This window comes from Lepus europaeus, chromosome 2 (assembly GCF_033115175.1).
Source record: "Lepus europaeus isolate LE1 chromosome 2, mLepTim1.pri, whole genome shotgun sequence".
Classification (NCBI taxonomy): domain Eukaryota; kingdom Metazoa; phylum Chordata; class Mammalia; order Lagomorpha; family Leporidae; genus Lepus; species Lepus europaeus.
In genome coordinates, this window is record NC_084828.1 from 108,080,065 (window position 1) to 108,103,114 (window position 23,050).

General features: G+C 41.1%; 1 protein-coding gene across 3 annotated transcripts in view; it reads right to left on the reverse strand.

The window, feature by feature from the left end:
• Positions 1 to 23,050, reverse strand: part of FNDC3B (fibronectin type III domain containing 3B) — a 356,988-nt gene that overhangs the window by 74,667 nt on the left and 259,271 nt on the right. For all 3 annotated transcript variants that reach the window (XM_062211816.1, XM_062211803.1, XM_062211809.1), the window contains exons 10-11: positions 13,920 to 14,058; positions 10,557 to 10,610 (exon numbers count right to left, since the gene is read on the reverse strand). In XM_062211816.1, the coding sequence (XP_062067800.1) occupies positions 10,557 to 10,610; positions 13,920 to 14,058 (193 nt within the window). The remainder of the gene's footprint in view (positions 1 to 10,556; positions 10,611 to 13,919; positions 14,059 to 23,050) is intronic.

Consider the following 23,050-nt stretch of genomic DNA (forward strand, 5'->3'; position numbering starts at 1 on the left):
ATTCAACATAACCATATATAAGAAGGGGTTCAGGACAGGGAGGTGGGGACACTGCCCATCTCGGTGGATTCAGAAGCTCCTTGTGCCAAGCCCCTCCATTCCCACAGTGAGGCCTCTTTCCATTTATTGAGCACTCTGGCACAGAGAAGCCTGCAAGGAAAAAGGGGGCCGATGGTTTGTGGTTGCACGGGGCTAAACACTGCACACATTTCATCCCCTGGCACACCAGTTATTCTGTTAGTGGAAGAGGCCTGGAAACCAGAAATAATCCAGGATTATCACCAGGTCCTATGATGTAAACAAACCAACGTAATTTTCCTATGCGTCTCTCCAAACACTGGGGTTCATCTGGTGTCATGTGCTGTGATAAGATCAATGTGTGCAGACCTCCCAGGGAAGGCAGAGGTGAGAGTAGAGGATGCAAATTTAGAATACATTTAGAGATGAACTTGGGGAAGGGCGGGCTTCGTGCACCTACCTAGCCAAGGCCCAAGGCAGTGGTCTTCCAGCTGGCAGCCAGCAGGCATGACAAACACAAGATGATCAATTGGGTGCCAGGGACCAAGATGGGTATTTGTAATTCAGCCTTAGACAGAAGCTCTCCCAGCTCTGCTGCCCAAACACACTTCACAAATGGTAATAAGTAGGGAGAGAATCTGCTTCCAACATGTGATATCTGGGGCTGAGCGGCTTTCAACCCAGCGGTGGCACTTTGGGGCCCCTCTGAGTTACCAAATTCTTTCTGGCCCAGTCTCCTCCAAGGGCAGCTACACAGGGGGAGGTGACTCCTCTGGCTCTGTGATGCAGCAGCGAAGGTTCAGGATGAGCCGGGTCCCGGAATCAGTGTAGACACTCGTGAGAAACACAGTGTCTGGTGGATGCAGTGCTAAATGAACCCAGGGCCACACTCCTCAATCCCCACAGAGCAGTCAATGAGAATGACCAAAGATCCCCTGGGCCTGGGCAGTGGCCCCATCCTACTATATTCTAGCCAGACAGTGGCACTGGTTGGGGAATGGAAGCCTGCCTTCCTGATTTTCTTCACGGAACCAGCACGCTGTTCAGCCAGGTTCTCAGCAAGGTTTCTTATGCCTCTTTAGGACCCAGTTAGTCACTCTGCACTGATGCTGCAGTTCCCTCCAATCCGGGAATGCTGCTCATCGCCCCAGAAGAGCCCCAAGTCATCACATTCATAACTCATACCAGGAAACATTCTCAGATTATCAACCAGAGCGACGCAGCACTCTGATTAATAAGTAAATTCCCATTTTCCTCTCTGGGGCCAGCTCAGTGAGTGAGTGAAGCTGCCTCCTCCTGCACTGGCCAGCCAAGAAGACACAACCTGGGGCCAGCTCCCCGCCCCGTGAGGGTTCTGCAACATGACAGCTGGGCTGACCTGGTCTAGTTGCTGATGTTCCCCAGGGCCTCGTGGGCTCTACCTGCTGCTAGCCCTTTCTGCTGTCGACTTCAAATTATGCTCATCTAGCTTCCCACGGTATTTATTTCATCCTTGGTCCACTGTGTTGTGCAGCTGTGCTGGTTCATTAGTCACCAGGAAAACCCGATATGAACTTCCTTTTGGGCTAGCTGAGTCACATGTGAGGACGCTTCCTCAGAACTCCACTGGTTACCTCCCACAAAGCTACTTTTCTGGCTCTTCTGCATATTCCTTGTATGTCCTGCCCAGTAGCTAAGCGAAGAGCAAATTGATACGTATATATAGCAGACATCAGTTTTTGTTTAGTTCAAAACAACAACACTAACCCCAGGGCTCCTGTTTAAATTCCTGAGAGAAGAATGTTCTATTTCCTTCATTTCCTCTTAAGTGTTGACTTTTTTTTTTATCCCTGACCTTAATATCTGCTTGGGCAGATTTACACTAAACACATGGAATACTCAGTATACTGAGTATCAGGACCATTCAGTCAGCTACTGCCCAAGTTATCTCATTCAATCTTAAGTATCAGTGGGATAACTGACTGAATTATTTCAAGCAGAGAGGCTGAGCCTCAGCGGCTACAGGACTTGCACAGGGCACCAGGACCACTTAGCGTGTGGACACTATTCATCCAGGTTCCACTGATCGTCACTATCAATATGAATCTGAGCAAGATCTGAGATCTGCATTTGCTCAGAGTAACTGCCTACAACAGCACTAGTCAGTATTTTGTATGGCACCAATTAAAACAACATCGGAGACTAGAACTTACAAGCTGTTGACATAAATACTCCTTTAGACAACTCATTATCTTTCCTTTTTAAAAATAGTATTTCACTCCATTTATTTTCAGCTACATTTTCTTTTTAATGCCTTCATAAGCTCTTACAGTTCTGTTGACAGAATTTTTGAGTACATTTCAATTTATTCCTAGGTAATGTATTTTTTTATGCCACTGAAATGTTACTCATTTTTAATTTTATGTTGAAATATTTTCAAGTAAACTGACCTTACACCCTAAATATTTCAGTATATATTTAAAAGATAACATTGTCACATTTAATTAAAAATCCTTAAAAAAATCTATAATAAAAAATAAAATAGTCAATAAATATAAAAAGGGATTCAGGCTTATTATCAGTCAGGGAAACATAAATTAATAAGACAAAGAGGTAACTTGCACAAATATTACATTGGCAGAAACTTTAAGATCTGCTATCCAGTGTTAGGAAGGATGTAGAGCACTGAAGCTCTAATACATTGCTTAGGAAAAACAATTCAGTATTACATGAGGTGACTTCAGAAAGTTCACCAAAAAATGGAATTAGAAGCCAAGTTTATCTCAGTGCAAAAAATTTTTGAAATCCATGCATAATTTTTTTCACAGTATGCATTTTTCAAGAACTTCTTGAAGACTCCTGGTGGGCATGGATTTCAAAATTTCATCAGCCAAAATAAACTTATCCTTTGATTCTGACTGTCACGAACACTATGTACTAACAGTAAAACTGCAGATGCAAACACCTGAATTCTTTTACCACCACTAGATAAATCCCTAACAGAGATGCACATGAGTACCGAGAGACACATGCAGTGATGCTCATATTAGGACTGTTTGTAGCCGGCGCCGTGGCTCAGTAGGCTAATCCTCCGCCTTGCGGCGCCGGCACACTGGGTTCTAGCCCCGGTCGGGGCACCGATCCTGTCCCGGTTGCCCCTCTTCCAGGCCAGCTCTCTGCTGTGGCCAGGGAGTGCAGTGGAGGATGGCCCAAGTGCCTGGGCCCTGCACCCCATGGGAGACCAGGAGAAGCACCTGGCTCCTGCCATCGGAACAGCGCGGTGCGCTGGCCGCAGCGCGCCTACCGCGGCGGCCATTGGAGGGTGAACCAACGGCAAAAAGGAAGACCTTTCTCTCTGTCTCCCTCTACTGTCCATTCTGCCTGTCCAAAAAAAAAAAAAAAAAAAAAGGGCTGTTTGTAATAGGAAAAGTCTGAGAGCACTCAACTGTCTCTCAATACTAGGACAAATTATGATACATAAACTTCTGTAATAATACACAGTAGAGTTAAAGGAATAAATTTAAACTTTTGTAACTACATGGATTAGTCTCATAAATTTGTTTGTTTTTTAACTTTTATTTAATGAATATAAATTTCCAGTGTACAGCTTATGGATTACAATGGCTTATCCCTCCCATAACTTCCCTCCCACCCGCAACCCTCCCCTCTCCCGCTCCCTCTCCCCTTCATAAATTTTTAACAGTAAGGAGTGGGCACTGTGGTACAGCAAGTTCAGCCACCACTTGGAATGCCCCCATCTCCCTTATAGGAGTGCAGGTTTCAGTCCTGGCTACTCTGCTTCTGATCCAACTCCCTGTTCATTCACCTAGGAAGTAGTATTTGAGTTCTTGTCATCCATATGGGGGATCTGGATGGAGTTCCTGGTTCCTGCCTTCAGCCTGGCCTAGTCCCAGCTATTGTGGCCATTTGGGGGAATGATCCAGTGGATGGATGACATCTTTCTCTCTGTCAAGGTGCCATTCAAATCAACAAATAAATCTTAAAGAAAAATAACCACCTACCTTGAGAAAAAAAATTTAAACAATGAGAAATGAGACTCAAAAATAACACAGTACACCTGTTAATATCAAGTTTAAAAACAAATGCTTGCCACTTATTGTCAAATGGCTCAACAAGTAGAACATATTTGTGCACCCATATCTTGAGGTATAAAGAAAACATAAAATGTTAACTGCAACTTGGAATGTAGATGAAGAGTACACCAGTGGTCATTTTACTACTGTGTAACTCTTCAGCAGGTTTGAGCTTTTCAAAATAAGACAATGAGTTAAAAAGAAATCTGACAAAACTAATTTGTACTGCTTAGGAGTACAAAATGGCAAAGTTAGGAAAGTGAGAAAGAAAATAATGATCAGAGTTCAGGCTGGTACTGACTCTGGGAGGCAGGACGAGCTCACCTGGAGAGAGAGCACCCTGGGGCCACTGGCGCCAGCTGTGTCTTCACTGAGTGTCCACGCCCTGACTCTGCTTTCTGACTACTTATTAAAAACTACAGATACAAACTATGCATTTGTTTCTGCATGTACATTTCACAAGAGTAAAAGCGAAAAACAACGCAATGAAGCTTTTAAAAAAAAAATCACTATATACTTGTTAAACATTTCTTTTAAAAGAATCCTGTTTATGCTGTTTAATAACCTAATATACAGTATGTTAGGGAACTTTTGCTATGTGGGTTGTCTACCTGTGATCATGATCAGCTGATCAAAAGATATTTACTGTGGACTGATTTCTGAGACCACCAATATAATGACATCATCTTAATTTTATGTGGGATAATTCTTATACAACCATCAGTGCTGAATCTTATCTAGCTTCATATTAAGTAATAATACATTCACCAAATTTATTCCCATAAGCTGTGAATTGATACCTAACACTCATTTTGATAGGAATTCCAATATTACAACTTAAAAATTTGTTAAATGAAAACTTTTGGGTAGGTATTTGGCACAGAGGTTGGTTAAGTCTCCGTTAGGGGCACCTGCACCCCATAGCAGGAGTGCCTACTTCGAGTCTGAGTTATGTCATAACATAAATCATCACCACTGTCTTTAATTTTTTCTACCGCAGGACCTTAGATAACTTATACCATATATTGTCTTTTCTGGTTCTTTATTAAACAGAATAGCAATACCATGTTTCTTCCCACATTTTGTGGGAAGTTCAAACTCACATGCACGTCATCTGTACATTACATGATAAGAATCCTTCCCTGTCATTTGTAAACACTTAACACATTTATTTTTTTATTTTTTTATTTTTTATTTTTTTTGACAGGCAGAGTGGATAGTGAGAGAGAGAGACAGAGAGAAAGGTCTTCCTTTTGCTGTTGGTTCACCCTCCAATGGCCGCCGCGGTAGCGCGCTGCGGCCGGCACACCGCGCTGTTCCGATGGCAGGAGCCAGGTGCTTCTCCTGGTCTCCCATGGGGTGCAGGGCCCAAGGACTTGGGCCATCCTCCACTGCACTCCCTAGCCACAGCAGAGAGCTGGCCTGGAAGAGGGGCAACCGGGACAGGATCGGTGCCCCGACCGGGACTAGAACCCGGTGTGCCGGCGCCGCAAGGCGGAGGATTAGCCTAGTGAGCCGCGGCGCCGGCCAACACATTTTTAAGGTTTTGATAGTGGTTTGCACTTGCTGCATTTCACATGCCATTCAAGAATTTCTTTATGGTGCTGGTATACTCCACCATGAAATTTTGCATTAATTTTCTTGGTCTGTCATTTCTGAAGCTAAATGTCTTCTGGTATGAGCCAAGCTACCTTCCTAGGAGCTCACTGCCCAAACCAGAACTATCATGAGAAAGATAAAGGGAAGACCAAGAAACTACTCCTTCAGTGTTGATACTCCTGCCAATCATACTATTTTTCCTCAAATTTTTGAGAAGTTCCTCTATTTTGATCATGAAATCCATCCTTTACTAAGTTTCAAGGGAAAGGCCAGATCACTTGTTTAGGAGCCATAAAACAGACTAGGCAGACATTTATGAGCAATTCAATACAAAGTTTCCAAATTCTTTTTCCTAAAATTATCCCTCCACCACCCCCAGAGGTGTCTACACCCTCAACAGCTTCTGCCTGGTACTGCTAGCTCTCCTAGACACCACTACATCACCAAGCAGAGAAGCAACACCACTGGCCAGTGGAGCTCAGAAGGTGCAGAGAGGTAACAGGCACAGTCAACAGGATTAGCCTGGGGGTGGCCCAGAGGCAGTGGACTTCAGGGTTATCTCCATCTCAGCCCCTCCCCAACTCTATTGTAGGACAGAAGCTCTACTTTAAAAGAAATCTAGGATCTAAGCATTGTTTGGTCATTAAAAAAAGGGAAGAAGCTTTTCTCCTATTCATAACTCTGGATTAAACTAAATTCAAGAGTTTTGTTTTGTTTTTTTATTAATGTCAGTACCACATGTGATTCTCTAAACTAGCAGAAAGAATCCCTTGGGAGTTTCAGACCTGCTTTCTGCCAGCACTCAGAATGGCTCACACTTGCAGACTAAAATGTAAACACGGCACACTGTGATCAGAAGAAATTAAAATGTGATGATGACTCATCCAATAGCTGAGTAAAAACAGCCTTGAAAATGACCCGCCTTTCTGTTCATACAGAGTGTCTCTCAAAGGAGGAAGCAGCAGCTACAAATACATAAAAACACGGGGCCAGTTCTTAAACCCCTGGGCTCTGAACACTAAAACTGTGAGTCAAACAGTGAGGGGACCAGGTCAAGGAAGGGCACCCTTTCAAAGCAATGAAACGGATGGGTTTCAGGTGAAACTGGAAATTGATAGCATAGCTGAGGAGCCAGAGACACCTGCGTCTTCCTTGTGTTGCTGCTCATTATCACTTGACAGCCACAGTTACCTCCCATATTGATTTAAAAATTAAGGGGTTGTCTAGTCAGTTATTAATGCAGAAAAACAGGCTGCTAAACTAACCCTCTTACAGAAATATTAATGAGTGACTTCCATATAAATTCTATGCAACAATGATGTAAAATCAATGACAATGAACTTGGAAGCGAGACGGTGGATCAGCTTCTCACTGCACTGTAATGTGTTTCTGTTTTCTGTTCCCCACCTGTCCTGGTGCTCTGGAGGTCAGCGTGTGGTTAGCAACTGACTAAGGTGGATCACCCAAAGAAGGTCAACTCCACACTTCACTTCCAATCCCAGCAGAAATAAAGGCTGCTGTTCTTTCATTCATGAAGGCCTATGCTTCTCAGACGCTTTTGAAAGCTGGGCTGGATGCCTAACACAATTTTATACTAATCATTTTACTAGAACGCTTATTACAAATTGAACAACAACAACAACATATTCTGGAACACTAGCCAGTGCTGTTACACTGTAATACAAATACAGGGCCGCAGAGGGCACCATATTTGAGCGGTGGCCATGTATGTGTACAGGACAACATCTCAAAGTGTATGATTCACAGAGCAGACAGGGCAGGGTGCTACTGCTGCCATGCACAGCCTTCAGACTGCAGAGGCCTCCTTAGGCGGTGATTTGCTCCTGTGTACAACCCACAATTTTGCTGCCCCTGGAGTTTCTTTAGCTGCCTCTACAACAGAGAGGCTTCTTGGTGTGTGGCTGGGGCAGATGTCCTTGGGCAGGAAGGGAGACCTCTGGCTCTGGGGAGGATTGGGTGAGGGGTGATTTCACCTCAACATCCCCTTCCCAGTCCCCTGCCCCGCTGTGTTCCACCAGGGCAGAGTCTGCAAAGAGCACCCAGTACCAGGTGCATGTGGCTCCAGAAACTACCAGCAGAAGGTTTCAGAGGGGCAGAAAGGGCCTCAGGTGTTCCCACTTCCTGCAGGCCAGCTGCTGTTCCTCTTTGCACATTGGCTTTCCTTCCTTCATGCTGAGGCCTGGGTATCAAGGGAATATGTGACACAGAGACCAACTCAAGTATGCTGCTCCAAAGAGGGTTAGTGATCTCTAATTTACTCCAAATTTACAAACACAGATTGCCACACTGATCAGAAACTTCACTTCTGAAATGACAGGAGGAGCAGGAATGACAGTTACTGTTTCTTGTGTCCTTGTTGACAGGAAACCTAGTGGCATCATTCTTAAATCTTTTTAGAGATATCAGAGGAAAAAGAGGCTATGAGACAGGAAAATCTGACAAGAGCGTGGTTAAATTTATTTTAATCATGTCTTCTCAGGAGCGCTAGAGGAAAAGCATACATTAGCTTTATCGGTGACTCTCGTGAGGACATTATCTTTCCTATGTCATATATCCCTCACTGCACAGTGTACAATGCTGAGGCCAGCAGTGATATGCTCCAGAAATGTTGAAATAATTAATAAACGAGTGGGTCTAACAACAGTGAAAAGGATTCCAAGATATATATCATCGTGTAAGATGAGATAACACTAAATAGTCTGTTTTGAGATAGCCTAAATTATGTAAGTGCACAGGATCCGAAGGGCTAATCTATTCACCATTTCACAGATGGGTGAACTGAGGACAGGAGAGGTCAAGGCGCTCACTATAAAAGCAGGAACAGAGTTCCCAGTGTCTAACCTTGGTGTGTTCTCAACTCGCTCTTCTGCCTAGATGCTCCATGCTCCTAGAGGTAAGGGAGCACTTCACAGGCTTGGGGTCTAGCAGTTTTTCTGAAAGACGAATATTAAATAAGGACTATAAAAGGATTCCTATGTCAGCCAGGTGCCCATAGCAGCTGGGTCAATCAAACTGGAATCTCCTACAGAACCCAACAAAGCCAACACCAGCAGTACTTGAAGACGGGAGAGAAAATAAAAGGAGATGAGAAGGCCAAGAATTAAGATGGCAGAGGAAAAACAAAACAAAACAAATGACCAAATAGGAGAAAGTGAGGCCCTAAACCACTGATTTAATATTTTGTGATCACAAGTCCACAACGGACCCTGTGGAGCATAAACGATCACCAGCAATGGCTTCTCCACTTCAAGAGAGGCAGTGCCATGTCTGCTCTCAGCATCACGCCAGGATGCTTACATTTCAAATTCTAAGGGAAGGAACAGCGACTGAGTCATCATCTGCACTGCCTGGTTTTCCCCATTCAAATACTCATCCTCTCTGACCTTCCTTAAGAGTTCACGGTCCCAGGCAGAGAAAGAGCAAAAAACATAGGACACAAACACACATATACTGAGCCCAAAGAGGATATCTGAAATTAAAAGAAAAAGAAAAGAAAAACAGCCTTCTCTCCACTGCTAATCTTTATCTTGATATAAATCCAAGAAAAAACCATATCAGGGCAATGCAACAAATCAACACACTAAAAACAGACTTCACTGAACTCTCAGTCATCCTCACAGAGGGGAGATGGGAAGACACTACTATATATGCTCGCAGGTTAGCCAAGTTCCTCTCTAAAATTCTTGACTGTCTAGAAAAATCTATTTCCTAATCAAATCATTTTTTTAGAAATCATCTCATCTGTAAAATGTACTGGTTACGTCTGAGATTTCACCAATCTGCCCATATGAGCCAGTCAGGAGGACCCTAGGAACCGTAGATGGTTGTCTTTCATAACTTGGAACTCTAGATGGTCACAGGCAACACAGATGGGGACACAGGCTTCTTCACAATGTGATCAAGGGCCCCTCTTCCACATTACATTTTCATCATGAGAATTTCATCCAGTTTACATTTGGTTAAAATATTTTTCCACAAGTTGACAAGTCACTCTTTGCTTAAATTTGTGTTCTTTCAATCCCCTTCTAAACGGAAGCTCCAAAGACTAGTTAACTTTCATTTCTCCCCCAAATTCTGCATTTCCTACTCTTAGCATCCTTATACTATTTGCTCAACAACAAATAAAGTGAGGACAAATAAATGCATAGAATTAAGATACACTGAAAGAAAATGTATGGTGCATCTTAGAAATGGAAGGCTTCTGTATTATGTACTTCCTGCCTGAAAGTCTGTGCATGGTATTAGCTAGGCCAGAAATGCACTGGCTCACCAGTGAACACACAGTTCATTTGCGAATGAAGTGACTCCACTGTGGATATCTCCCAAGGGCCTCTGGTGACCAAAACAGCAAAGGATGCATCTGTCAGAGGAAGGTTTAACCCAAAGGGCACTGGAACGTGGGTCGATTGAGACTCCCACATACCACTGCACCACTCTCCCACAGAAAATATGCCACAGTGCAACATCAAAGAACACATATGGCGTTCTAAGAGGGAAAAAATGCTCAAAGTAGCCAAGATGACAAAATAGTTGATTTTTAATACAAATTAATGGTTGGCTAGACACTGGAGACCCAAAACAGACAAAACAGACAAGGCCCTGTCTTTTCTTTCAGCATCATTGCAGCAAATAAGCCAGGAAATTTTATTTTAATGCACAATTCATTACTCTACCTCAACCCATCTTCATTTTTCCACAGTCTATAACTACTGATCAAAAGTTTCCTCTAGCGAAATTCATCACTTCTTTTTTAAACATGTCTTACAAAACAGTAAGTAGACACTTATTCAGCAACTGTATTTCTGAAATGGTATTTTAGATGGACGAATACGAAAATATGCTTACCTCATCCCATTCTAAAAGGTAGTTGGTGATTTTTGAACCATTGTCAATTGGTGCCTTAAAAGAAAGAATAAAATTAGTTAGGGAAAGTTGTTCACAGACAGATCTTAAGTGATACCAACTTGACTTAAACGTGATGTCACTGCGGTTCTGTGCTCCCTTCTCTGGGAGATCAGCGTCATCCCCTGCCTGTGTCGGTCACACACCGACTTTAACACAACTCAACTGCAGAGACAGTCCGCACTATGGACAAATCATATCCCACAAACGGCCCAACCCGCCCGCTCCCACCACCACCACTTTTACACCCACACTGTGCTCTATTCCTTTGAGTAGATGAAACTTTTAAGAGGTACTTTACATTCACCACCAAGAGGGTAAGAGGTCTCTGAGACACACACACTCACTGCCGGGGGTCCCAGGGCAGGCAGTGGGAGGGGAGCAAAATCACTGTCAAGTCTCTATTTTTATAACTTGCCCCAGATAGCTTTTAAATAAACTGCTTAACATTAGAAAGTCATCTGTGATATTAAACTTCCTTTTTTTTTTTTTTAAAAAAAAGAGATACTCTGGACAGATTTCCAGAGATTCCAGCCCTTCACATTCTAGCAAAAAAGAATTTTTATCCTTAGTTTTCTCTTTAAAAACATGCTGCTATTTGCTTCACTGAGAAAACAAGTTCTGAACAGCAAGAAGCAAAGTGGAAAGCTTTGGAGAGAAGAGTGCTTTGTCTGGTTAGAGCAGCTAGAAGGGGAGCCTCAGTGGGGTCCTCAGGAGTACTAGAGAGCCACTAAGAGGTCAAGGAGGGAACCAGAAGGAGGACCGTGTCCTCCTCCCGGCCCTGGCAGAGGAAAAGGAACCCAGTGAGAGGGCGGGAGCCACGTCTGAAACCCAGCTCGGTTGGTTGGCTGGCTGTCGCGGGTGATCTGGTGCAGCTGTATAATATCAGTGGCTAATTTCTTGTTCCAACCCTGGATAGGCGTGATCAGTGACTAGGAGAATATACATAGATCCACTAGGACAATGTCAGTTTCACAGGAAGAACTTGGTAAACAGCATTATTATCACCATTAGTGGTAAAGTATCATGAGGGGCTCAGGGAATGCTGGGTACATGAATAAGGAAGTCTCATTCTTCTTTTCGGTTTGAGTCTCACAATCTCTGGATCCTAAAATTCCAGTGTCAGATGAAAGCTCGAGGTGTTAAACTGTAATTTCAGGCTTTTGTAGGCTCCATGTGCAAGAAAGAATAGGGTTGTACTTAAAGCTCTACATAACTGAAGAACATCAAAGTTTTAGATGAGAACCTATTTCTAAGATGAGAACTACACTTAGGAGAGTTCACACATTCCTCTAGAAATGCATTCTTCAGGAGTTTACTGCTGCCCACACTAGTTCCTTGGTTCCTGCAAGGTGGGTACACTGACTTGGGTTCATGCTTTGGATCATCTCCTACGTGGATAACTGCTTCTGACTAATAAGATACCAGTCAAGAAGACCTTGAGCTCTCCCAGTGTGGACAAGGGACAGAGCAGCAGCAGCTACAGAAGGCGCCCGTGCCTTCGGGCCCCAGCTGGAGCCCTGTGATGAGGAGATAGTACCAAGGAGGTTTAAATGAAACTAAGCAGAATGGAGAACTTTCAAGTTTGAACATGACTGAATGGAACACGAGTTAGATTTCTGATTTACAACTCGATAAAGGGAGAAAGAAAATGTGGAACGTTTTCCTAGTAAGAAACTTTTCTTGAAATTGCTGGTCTGCCTGACACCTGAATTTCATCCAGGTTTTAAAGCAGAGTATGTATCAGTGATTCCCAACTTTAGGTTTGTAAGACCCCAGATTCCCTATGGTAATCTCAGAACTTCTTATTTTTTCCGAACAAAATAGCTACTCATTCTTTCATTGAGAAAATATACAATCACATATGTGTATGTGTAATCATAGAACGCATATTTAAATGGTTGTATATACTCCAAGGAATTAAACAACGATGACCAGTTGGGTGTTAAAACTCTAAAAAGGTGGGAAATCACTGACCTGGATAATCCCTGGAAGCCAGGAAGGAAAATAACAATAGTTCAGATTCTAAGCCAGTTTAAACTTTGTCTTTGTGCAAATAACACGCTCAGTGTTGGCCGCTGGCTATGAGGATACAGCTGTTCACACGAGAGGCTCTACAGAAGCCCGTGCTTTGTTGCTAACCGCTATTCCCAAGTACTGTTCTCACTCTCTAAATCAAACTGATTCTCTGGTCTAGGAATAAAAGACAAAATATTTCTTTGCTAATAATGGATCTCCTGGGTCACCTCGTTATTTTCACACATCAGTATTCTCCCCTCAAACCGAAAATCTTCATTACCTCTATTTTATATTTTAAAATACTGGGGAATGGATGTTTGGCCTAGTGGTTAAAATGCCCATGTCCCATAACAGAGTGCCTGGGTTCGATGCCTAACTCTGGATCCTGACTTGAGCTTCTCACCAATGCAGACCCTGTGAGGCAGCAGTAATGGCTCAAGCAGGGGTTCCTAACATCCATGTGGACTGAGTTTCTAGTTCCTGGTCCTAGCTGTTATGAGCATTTAGGGAAATGAATCAGTGGATAGGAGTGTTCTCTCTCTTTTTCTATCTCTCTCTCAAATAAAGCAAGGCACTGATACAGAGAAATAATTTCTATAGTGATTGATAACCCAATGTACTATTTTCTTGCAAACACAACTGATTAGCAGGCTAACACACCTTCAATAAAGCAAAAGATTACCTCTCTGACAAGAGTTATTTTTAGCCAGTAAACTGTGTTCATAACAACTATTACATAATCCAGCCTTTTAAGAATAATTAGCAACCCTAACTCATCTAAGGCCTAATTAGTGAAACTTAATGGAGTCTTAATGTAGTTTAGAATACCAAACACCGAAGGCAGCTCTAAATATTCAACATATTATTTTCACCTCTGAAAGAAGCTGAAAGGGCTATAAACCCACCTTATGTCTCAATGTTTCTTTACAAAAACTTTTTTACCGAAGCCTTCAAAATGTTTCTTATAGTGAACTGAACTATTATAAAGTGACAAAAACTAGACATTTTTAAGTACTTTTATATCACTTGTAAAGTATTGTTTATGATCCTTGGAGATTTACCAAATCCTGCTGTGTAAAGAACTAAAGCTGGAGTTCCCCTCCTACTCCTTTGCCCAATTGTTACAGAAATGTCAACTTCTAATTTCTTAATAAATGGCTTCATGGTTCCTTTACAGGAAACCCCACACTATCAGAAAACTTGAATCTTGCCAAATAAAGATTCCACAGGACTACTGAAAGGCATTGTATGAACTTCAGACTATTCTTGATACTTTGAACTACCCACCTTCCACTGCAAGGTTAGTGAACTTTTGCTCCTGTGCGCCAGCTTGGGAGGGAAAGGACACTCAGGTGCACAGCTGTGGGTGGTGAAGCTGACTGGCTCGGAGCAGGATCCCTTTACGGAATTGTACATGGCATACACCCTGAAAACAACACAGAGACACCGTCAGTGCAGGGGGTTCAGCAGGGACACCAGGGTTCTTACCTCTTCTTTTCCCCAGTGCTTTCCAAAAATAAGACAATTTTTTAGAGTAGGGCACCAAGACTCTTGCTCTCATCTGCTGGTCTTACCCTTACCTACCTATGCTCCGCATTTGCAGGAGACAATAGTTCTCCTAGGGTATTGGCTTCCACATGGTCTACTCAGCCTCACTTTAAGATAGGCAGAGGCTGAAGATCAGAAAAGAACATTCTAAACAAGAAAATCAACCTTCATTCCCAGAATGGCCTCTAAATATCCATTCTAAACGAACAACCTACTCTCTGGTTGATTTTGTTTGGCAAAAGGCTAACAGTAGAGTTAAGAGTTGGGTGAAAAGGGACATGAAGTGCTGACAAGACTGCACAGTCAGTAGAGATAGCAGTAAAGTACAAATTGTATGGTAGACATCTTTGAACTATTTATAACACTATAGATCCTTTGGTAGGAAATATGGACACTTCCCACATGGAAGCAAGTTTGCTACTGCCAAGTGCATCTCTCTCAACAACACTATTCAGGTACAGTTTATCCATGTGAATACTTAATTCCTGCACATGGTGCCAAGATGAAAGATATTCGTTCTGCACACTGAAACACTTGGCTCAACACTGAACATATGTGCCTGATTTCTCCAGACAAGCTGTGAAGAAAAAGCATATAACGTGTTATTGTAACACCACACTCTTTGCAAATAGCAAATGGGATTATGTTGACTTTTTTATCATCTCTCTTTCTAGTTTTTTTATTTTTTTTATGCTGAAAATTTTTTAAAAGTTGAAAACATACTTTTTTTGCTACCTAAGAATGATGCAAGGATTAAGCTAGTCACGGAGTTGGGAAATACATAACCAATCCTTACTTCTGGCAACCACCCTCTTTTTGAGCTGGGGCAATCTTGCTACCCTACTTCAGACATGGAAAAACTCAAGAGAGAAATGAATTTCCCAAAGCCACATAGCTAGAAAGGTGGATCAGCTGTATTCAATCCTTAAAATCTAAACAGGACCCTGTCCTGCCTATTCCTTCCCTTGTTCATCTTGCAATCATATTTCTCTAAATATGCACATTCCACTTTCCCTCTCAAACGAACACAAACAAATAGCTAAGGATATTGTTATGTACAACAGTCCCCAATTATGTGTATGATTTGCAAAGTCATTTCTCCTCCAAGACCATGATGAAAGGTTCACAGAGGCACGTAAATCAAAAGTCAGAGGTGAAAGGCATATTGACTGTATATCTGACTTGTCTGAGTATTTATAGCAGGACGCCAAAGCATTTGCTGTAAACAAATGATGCTTTTTGTTAGGAAGCTCTCTACACCATCTCTGAGGAAGGAAATGTTTCTTCTACATTCACTGTTAAGTAGGCATACAACAATATAAAGCCAATGGCAAGATCATTTCCATATGTACAACTGTGCTCACTGGGAATAGGTTACTTAAAATGAATCACAGAATGCTCCAGACAAGGGCAGGACTCCAGCTTGAACTTTAACACATCAAAATTCTCCAACTGGTGGCTCACAGGTTGCATCTGGTCGAGAGACATGTGCATGTGCATACGTATGTGCGTGTGTGTGTGTGTGTGTGTGGTGGAAACAAATACAGAATTCTTAAATATTAGAACCACCTGTGAACTAAACGATATGAGCAATGATCACAAAAAGACAAACAGAAACTATAAATTTCCAAAGACCATGCCACAACCTCCAGGTTGAGTTCAGAAAAATGGACACTGTCTCTGATTAAGCCTCTTGACTAGGTTACAGGAAATACAGAGAAGAGACAAGCTAAGGAATACAATCAACCAAAATCACAATGTGGAAAACCTGACAGGACAAAAGTATTTACCCTATTTGTAACTTCCAAGGGGAGAAAAACGAAAAGAGATGGAGGAAAACCTATGGATTTCAGCCAGATCCGAATGCCTTAAGGGCTGATTCTGAGGCCAGAGTGTTGTTTAGGACATCTGCCATTCTATGAGTCTGCTGTGTATCCCACTTCCCATGTTGGATCCTTCTCTCCCTTTTTGATTCTATCAGTTAGTATTAGCAGACACTTATCTTGTTTGTGTGATCCCTTTGACTCTTAGACCTATCAGAGCCATCAATTGTGAGCTGAAATTGATCACTTGGACTAGTGAGATGGCATTGGTACATGCCACCTTGATGGGATTGTGTTGGAATCCCCTGGCACATTTCTAACTCCACCATTTGTGGCAAGTCCGATTGAGCATGTCCCAAATTGTACATCTCCTCCCTCTCTTTTTCCACTCTTAAATTTAACAAGGATCACTTTTCAGTTAAAATTTAAACACCTAAGAATAATTGTGTGTTAATTACAGAGTTCAACCACTAGTACTAGAACAACAACAACAACAACAAATACTAAAAAGGATAAAGTATTACATTGTACATCTAGAGTCAGGACAAGAGCTGATCAGGTCATTGTTTCTTATAGTGTCCATTTCACTTAAGTCAAATTGTTAAGTCAGCAACAGGAGTCACTGTGTACTTACACCCCATGTGGGATCTGTCCTTAATGTGTTGTCTAATGTGAAGTGATGCTATAACTAGTACTGAAACAGTATTTTTATACTTTGCGTTTCTGTGTGGGTACAAACTGATGAGGTCTTTACTAATTATATACTGAATTGATCTTCTGTATATAAAGATAATTGGAAATGGAAAAAAAACAACCTGGTGTTAAATTGGAAATGGCATAGAAAATTAATTAATTTAAAAAATATATTATGTAGGATTTCTGTCTTTAATGTGCTGTACACTGTTATTTGATGCTATAACTAGTACTCCAACGGTAGTTTTTTCACTTTGTGTTGCTATATGGGGCAAACTGTTGAAATCTTTACCTAATATATGCTAAACTGATCTTCTGTATATAAAGAGAATTGAAAATGAATCTTGATGTGAATGGAAGGGGAGAGGGAGCGGGAAAGGGGAGGGTTGCGGGCGGGAGGGAAGTTATGGGAGGGGGGAAGCCATTGTAACCCATAGCTGTACTTTGGAAATTTATATTCATTAAATAAAAGTTTAATAAAAAAAAAACATATGGATTTCTTGGAGCACCTGTTTCATAAGCATTTAGAAAGTATCTAAGCCAAAACAAATGTGAAAGCCCATCACAAGATTCCTTATAGCCTTAGAAAAATGTTTTCTCCTCCTGCGATCAGTGCAAAAGAACTGTTTGCAGACTTGTTTAAGAACTGTACCTTCCTCTACAGGTCTTTCCATAACATGACAACATTTAGCGAAAACCAGTCACCATCATGTGAAAACATTTATTGTAGTAGTATTTAAAGTTTTGCTCCTAGGGAAATTTGAGAGATTCCAACTAGATAGCACACTCACACCAGGTTTCAATTCCACTCACAACAAACTAAAGAAACAAAACATTTTTTTTCCCACATTAAGGGACACTTTTGTTTGTTTAAGGTGGGCATGTGTGGTAGTCATATAGTTTCTAGATGAAATGATCTCTGAACACTATTTCAATGTGATGGTGAGGGCACAAGGAAATAGGAAGTCTTGTGATGGGTACATGACAGTTCATCAAATCACTATCTACTTTTGACTAAATCTGAAATCCTATGACATAAAAAGTTAAATGAAAATTGAGCCTGCACTGAAAAATACTTCGAGATCTCGCATTTAAAAGAAAAAAAAAAACTGCAAGTTCTGCAACATTCAGTATTCTTTCCTGCTCTGTTGTAATGGGGGTACAGCTGATGGCAACTGGCTCTTTAGAGTGGGTAAGGTTGTATAGCTAACCAGAGTCCCCACCAATCCCTACTGCAGGCCCAGAACTGAGACTGCTCTGCAGTTGGCTTTTACCTAGTCCACTCTACCCATTTAGGCGCCCTGTCTCCAAGGAAGCAAGTATATCAGCTTGTAACCCCTGGGCATTTGCCTCTAAATGCAGAACTGCCCTCAGGGAGATAACATTATGGATGCTCCCCAAATCAGGTGATACCAAAAATTCATCTGGCTAACAGAGTAGATGAAATAGCCTATAAAGTATCCACATACTACAGTTAGTTTTCTGGAAAGAGGTAATGGACTCAGTATAGTTCTTTGTTCTTTTTAATAGGATTCTTGGAGTCAGAAACACATACCTCCTAGGCTAGAGAATCATGTGTGACAGAGGCTCCTGTTTGCTGGGCTGAGAGGATGACAATAGGGATAAAAGTAAAAGAACTTTATGGCAGAAGTAGAATCTGAGGTATCTGAATGGGCCACATGGAGATATTTTTCTTGTCTTTAATCTTGAAGAATGTTATCATTTGTTTAAATTAGTGGTCAATCTTGTCACACATAAAAGTGTGTCAAGAGGGAAACAAGACCCAGACAATGTTCTGAATAGAGTAAAATCTGACATCATATCCCATTAGCACATCTATCAATTAAATTTGTTCCATAAGTAGCAACTAATATTAATAGTAACCAGCTACATCTTTAGAAGTATTTTTACAGAAAATAAAAATCTCGGGAAATTGTGCAAAACTTTAAATAATACTACAATAAATGTTTTCACATGATGGTGACTAGTTTTCCTTAAATGTTATCATGTTATGGAAAGTCCTGTAGAGGAAGGTACAGTTTTTGAATTAAATAAGTTTGCAAACAGTTCTTCTTTTGCACTGATCCCAGGAGAAGAAAACATTTTTCTAAGGCTATAAGGAATCTTGTGATGGGTTTTCACATTTGTTTCGGCTTAGATACTTTCTAAATGCTTATGAAACAGGTGCTCCAAGAATTTCAGAAACATCTCTCCAACTTCCTCCCACACATCTGTAACACAGGAGCCACGGTTTTTGTCAATAACATCTATTTCATAACCATGCACTGTGCTAGTCAACCATATTATTGGAAATGCTTCATCACAGTTTTTCTGGGAAATGTCATTATATGATATCATCTCTGGGCAATTTTTTTGCCAAACTGTTTGTGGTGATCACTGGAAAAAAGTTCCTTAAATGCTGCCATGAAATTGCTATTCACTCTTACCACTCAAATTCCTGATTACCTTATCACCAAAAAATACAAATTCTGGATTACTACAATAAAATGATTATTTAATTGCCAATCTTAATTAAAAATTATCAATTAAAAGAATATACATTTCTGGGAGATACATAAACATCATGCATTTGTAAAGACATAAATATTTATTTGTACAAATAAATGTATGCATATATATGCTTATGTATGTATGTAAATCCCCATACTTAAATAAAAGTATTTTAAAATATAATGTAAATTTGTTATGACTGTTCTTATTTCTTTCTTCCCCAACATACAATCAATCACACATAGATGCAAAACTGTGTGATTTTTTATTAAAGGTTTAAAATTTTTTTTTTCATTTTATTTGAAAGGCAGAGAGATGAAGAGAGATCCTCCATCCACCGGCTCACTTCCAGATGGAGTGAGCGGGGCCAGACTGAAGCTGGGAGCCAGGAACTCCAGTCAGGTCTCCCATGCGGATGGCATGGATCCAAGTACTTCAGCTAATACGTACTGCATCCCAGAATGCATATTAGCAGGAAGCTGGATCAAAAGCAGAGGGGGGAGCCAGGACAAGAACCAGGCACTCAGATATGGGATACAGGTGTCCCAAGCAGGGACTTAACCACTGAGTCAAACAGCTGGCCCTCACACGGCACTTCAGAAAACCACTGAATAAATACACTTGGACAATTAAAAAATGATTCTTTTTGCAAATCAACATGTATTTTATAGAGGAGAATTACTTTGCTCAACCACACTAGGATGAAAAAAAAAAAAAAAGAAGAAGAGTAGTTGAATACATAGGGAGCAATGACATACAAAGATTCATGGCAAAAAGTGAGAAAGAAGAAACATTTTCTAAGCTCAAAATGTCTTGGGATACAATTCTCCATGTAGAATTTGGCTCAGATGCATGGCAAGCACCTTCAGGTAGGTGACCTGAAGCACCATCTTAAGGATGTCACAGGTCTTGATAAAATCCCAGTAACAGTGAGGTATGGCAAGAAGTCCAGAGCTCCTCTTGCCTAGTAACTGAGAACAAACACTGGACAGGTCAATGACACCTCCGTGATGAGAGATTGCAACTGAAAAAATAAAGTTTGTAATGGGACTTGTGGAATTCATACAACAGCTGTAAATGAGAAAAAGCATTATACAAAGATATGGAACAATCAGTACAAATAGGATGGAGTCAGAGTAGCAAAACCAAAGTATCAAGGAATGTTAAGAGCAGAAACCTGAGTGACGTGCTTCAGTACATGATTTAAGAAAGGAATCTTTGGGGCCGGCGCTGTGGCGCAGCCAGTTAAAGCCCTGGCCTGAAGCGCCGGCATCCCATATGGGCACCGGTTCTAGACCAGCTACTCCTCTTCCGATCCAGCTCTCTGCTCTGGCTTGGGAAAGCAGCAGAAGATGGCCCAAGTCCTTGGGCCCCTGCACCCTTGTGGGAGACCTGGAAGAAGCTCCTGGCTCCTGGCTTTGGATCAGCACAGCTCCAGCTGTTGCAGCCATCTGGGGAGTAAACCAGTGGATGGAAGACCTCTCTGTCTCTACCTCTCTCTGTAACTCTGTCTTTCAAATAAATAAAATAAACCTTTAAAAAAGAGAGAAATGGAAAAAAAAGCAAGGAATCTTTCATTCTACTCAAGAGGGCTTTGAGTAGAGACTTCCGCAGGTCTTATTACAATACACAATATAAAGAATTGGGAAGGGAAATGTAGCTTGATTTGTGCTACTAAAAGAAATAGCTCAGCTTTCACCACAGGCTTTACAGAATTCCACCAGGTGTCATTTTCTAAATTGACAAGCACCAACAAATAAAAATGGCAGTGAATACAATTATTCACGTTGTAGTTGTCCAATAAGTTCTTCCATAGTTGCTATTATGGAAATTTAGAGAGGAAACCATTTCCACACAGCCTTTTGAGGCCTTGTAGGTGACCATTAAATTTAAAATATCTGAGGTATGTGATAAGCTTACACACAGCTGACATTCCTGGTACTAAGACTTGCAGAAAGTTAGCTCAACTGCATCATAAAAGGAGATTTGGGCTCCCTTTGAAAAGTGCCAAGTACGATACATCATGATCCCAATGAAGTAATGAGTGATGCGGTCAGACTACACACAAGTTCAAAGGACGTGCGTCAGGAGGTACTTTTTAGTTTCACAGCATGGAAAAATGGAACAAAAAGAACATTTCTACAACACTCTGCAGGTCTGTAGCAGACTTGGACATATATTTCATTTGCTCTTCCATCATCTTTCTGAGATTAGTATCCCTGCTCTCCTCAGCAAAGTCACCGCAGTGTCAGGGGCACACACTCGGTACGGGACAGAGCCGTTACCTCCAAGCTTCAAGCCACAGCCACAGTGCATCATGCTACCTCATCACAGCAAATCCAGGTAGGGGAAGCAAAGTCTAAGCAAGAGTAGGAAGCGTTAAGACCTTGCTTGTAAAAGGCGAGAATGTAACGAGGAGGAAAAATGATCTAAAGAGATGATGGATAAGGCAGGGCAAAGACTAAAACTGAGACAGCAGGCATTTTCATTAGGAGAGAGAGAAAAATCTTTAAAACACTAAAATAAACCATAACTCAGCGGAGGAATAATTTTCTGTTTTTCTGGCAAGCGGAGAACTCAACCAAATAATAATTGGTGGCACATGAGGCAGTATATGTGTGATATGACATGTGTGCCATATGTCACATGTATAGAGTCCCAAATATGTCGAGAGAAAGTCTGGACCCAAGGTAACCACTTCACATTTTTATTCCTTTTGGGGGAATCTTTTTAACGATTCCTTTGGTCTGCCCAGAAGTTCCAGATGTTCACAGGGCAGGGCAGCAAAAGGAACTGCTGAGCAAGTGCTCCTTGTGAGAGAAGTCAACTAGAAACACAAGGAAACGACACACAGACCGGTGAACACGAGGAGATTCTTCATGATGTTAAACTGCTCAAAAAGGGTATTGTAAGCTCATGATTGAGGAGGAAATTAAAGTAAACCTTTAGCAAAGCAATAACAATAAACTTTTCAAACATGGGAGAAAAAAGAAAACATATGTTAACAATGAATAATGGACAACATTTACCTGACTCCCTGTATGGGGTTAGAGTTTCACGTCTGTTGTTAAAGTGACCATTCTGAAGAACAGTTAAGTCATTTCTATTATGATTTTAGCTTCTCAAATTATACATATATTTTTATTTGAACAGATTACGTAAAAAGTTCATTATGTTTGGGTAGAAGATAACTGACTCAAAATTTAAGTTTTAATTAAACAGGAAGGGATTGCTGCAATGGATTTCATCTAAACAATACAACCACTAAGCAGAGTGCACTGTATGAATGAACAGAAAACACCTTGTTCCTACACGTTGCCCTGGTTTTAAGCACTTGAGTGGCTAACGAGACCTCATAACCTCAAGACATCCCTGTTTTCCTGTCTTACTGAGAAAACTGCGGTACAGAAATTCTACAAAACTTGAGGCTTTTTAAAACAGTGAATTTATGGTCAAACCATAGAAATCAAACCTCCTGAAAATTAACAGATGATTGGGCTACCATCATAAAATAATGTGGGGTGCAAGTTAACCTCTGAAGGAAAGTGTATACTTGAATTCTGTAATTTACCACAAACATTTACATATATCTTACAAAACTAAAGAAGAATCTTTTATGCATCTTAGTAGATAAAATTATATTTTCTGGAAAATTTAAATAAAAACAGTGTTTAAAAAAACATTGTGCATCACATACATAAACTTGTCTATTTACAAATGAATGGATGGATATATCTTTAAGTAGAAAAATCACGGTAGGGCTCTCAAACTACACATCATATCACCTGGGTTCATTATTGTCAGAGATAATTTGATGTTTGCACCACTTGCCTATTTCAAAAT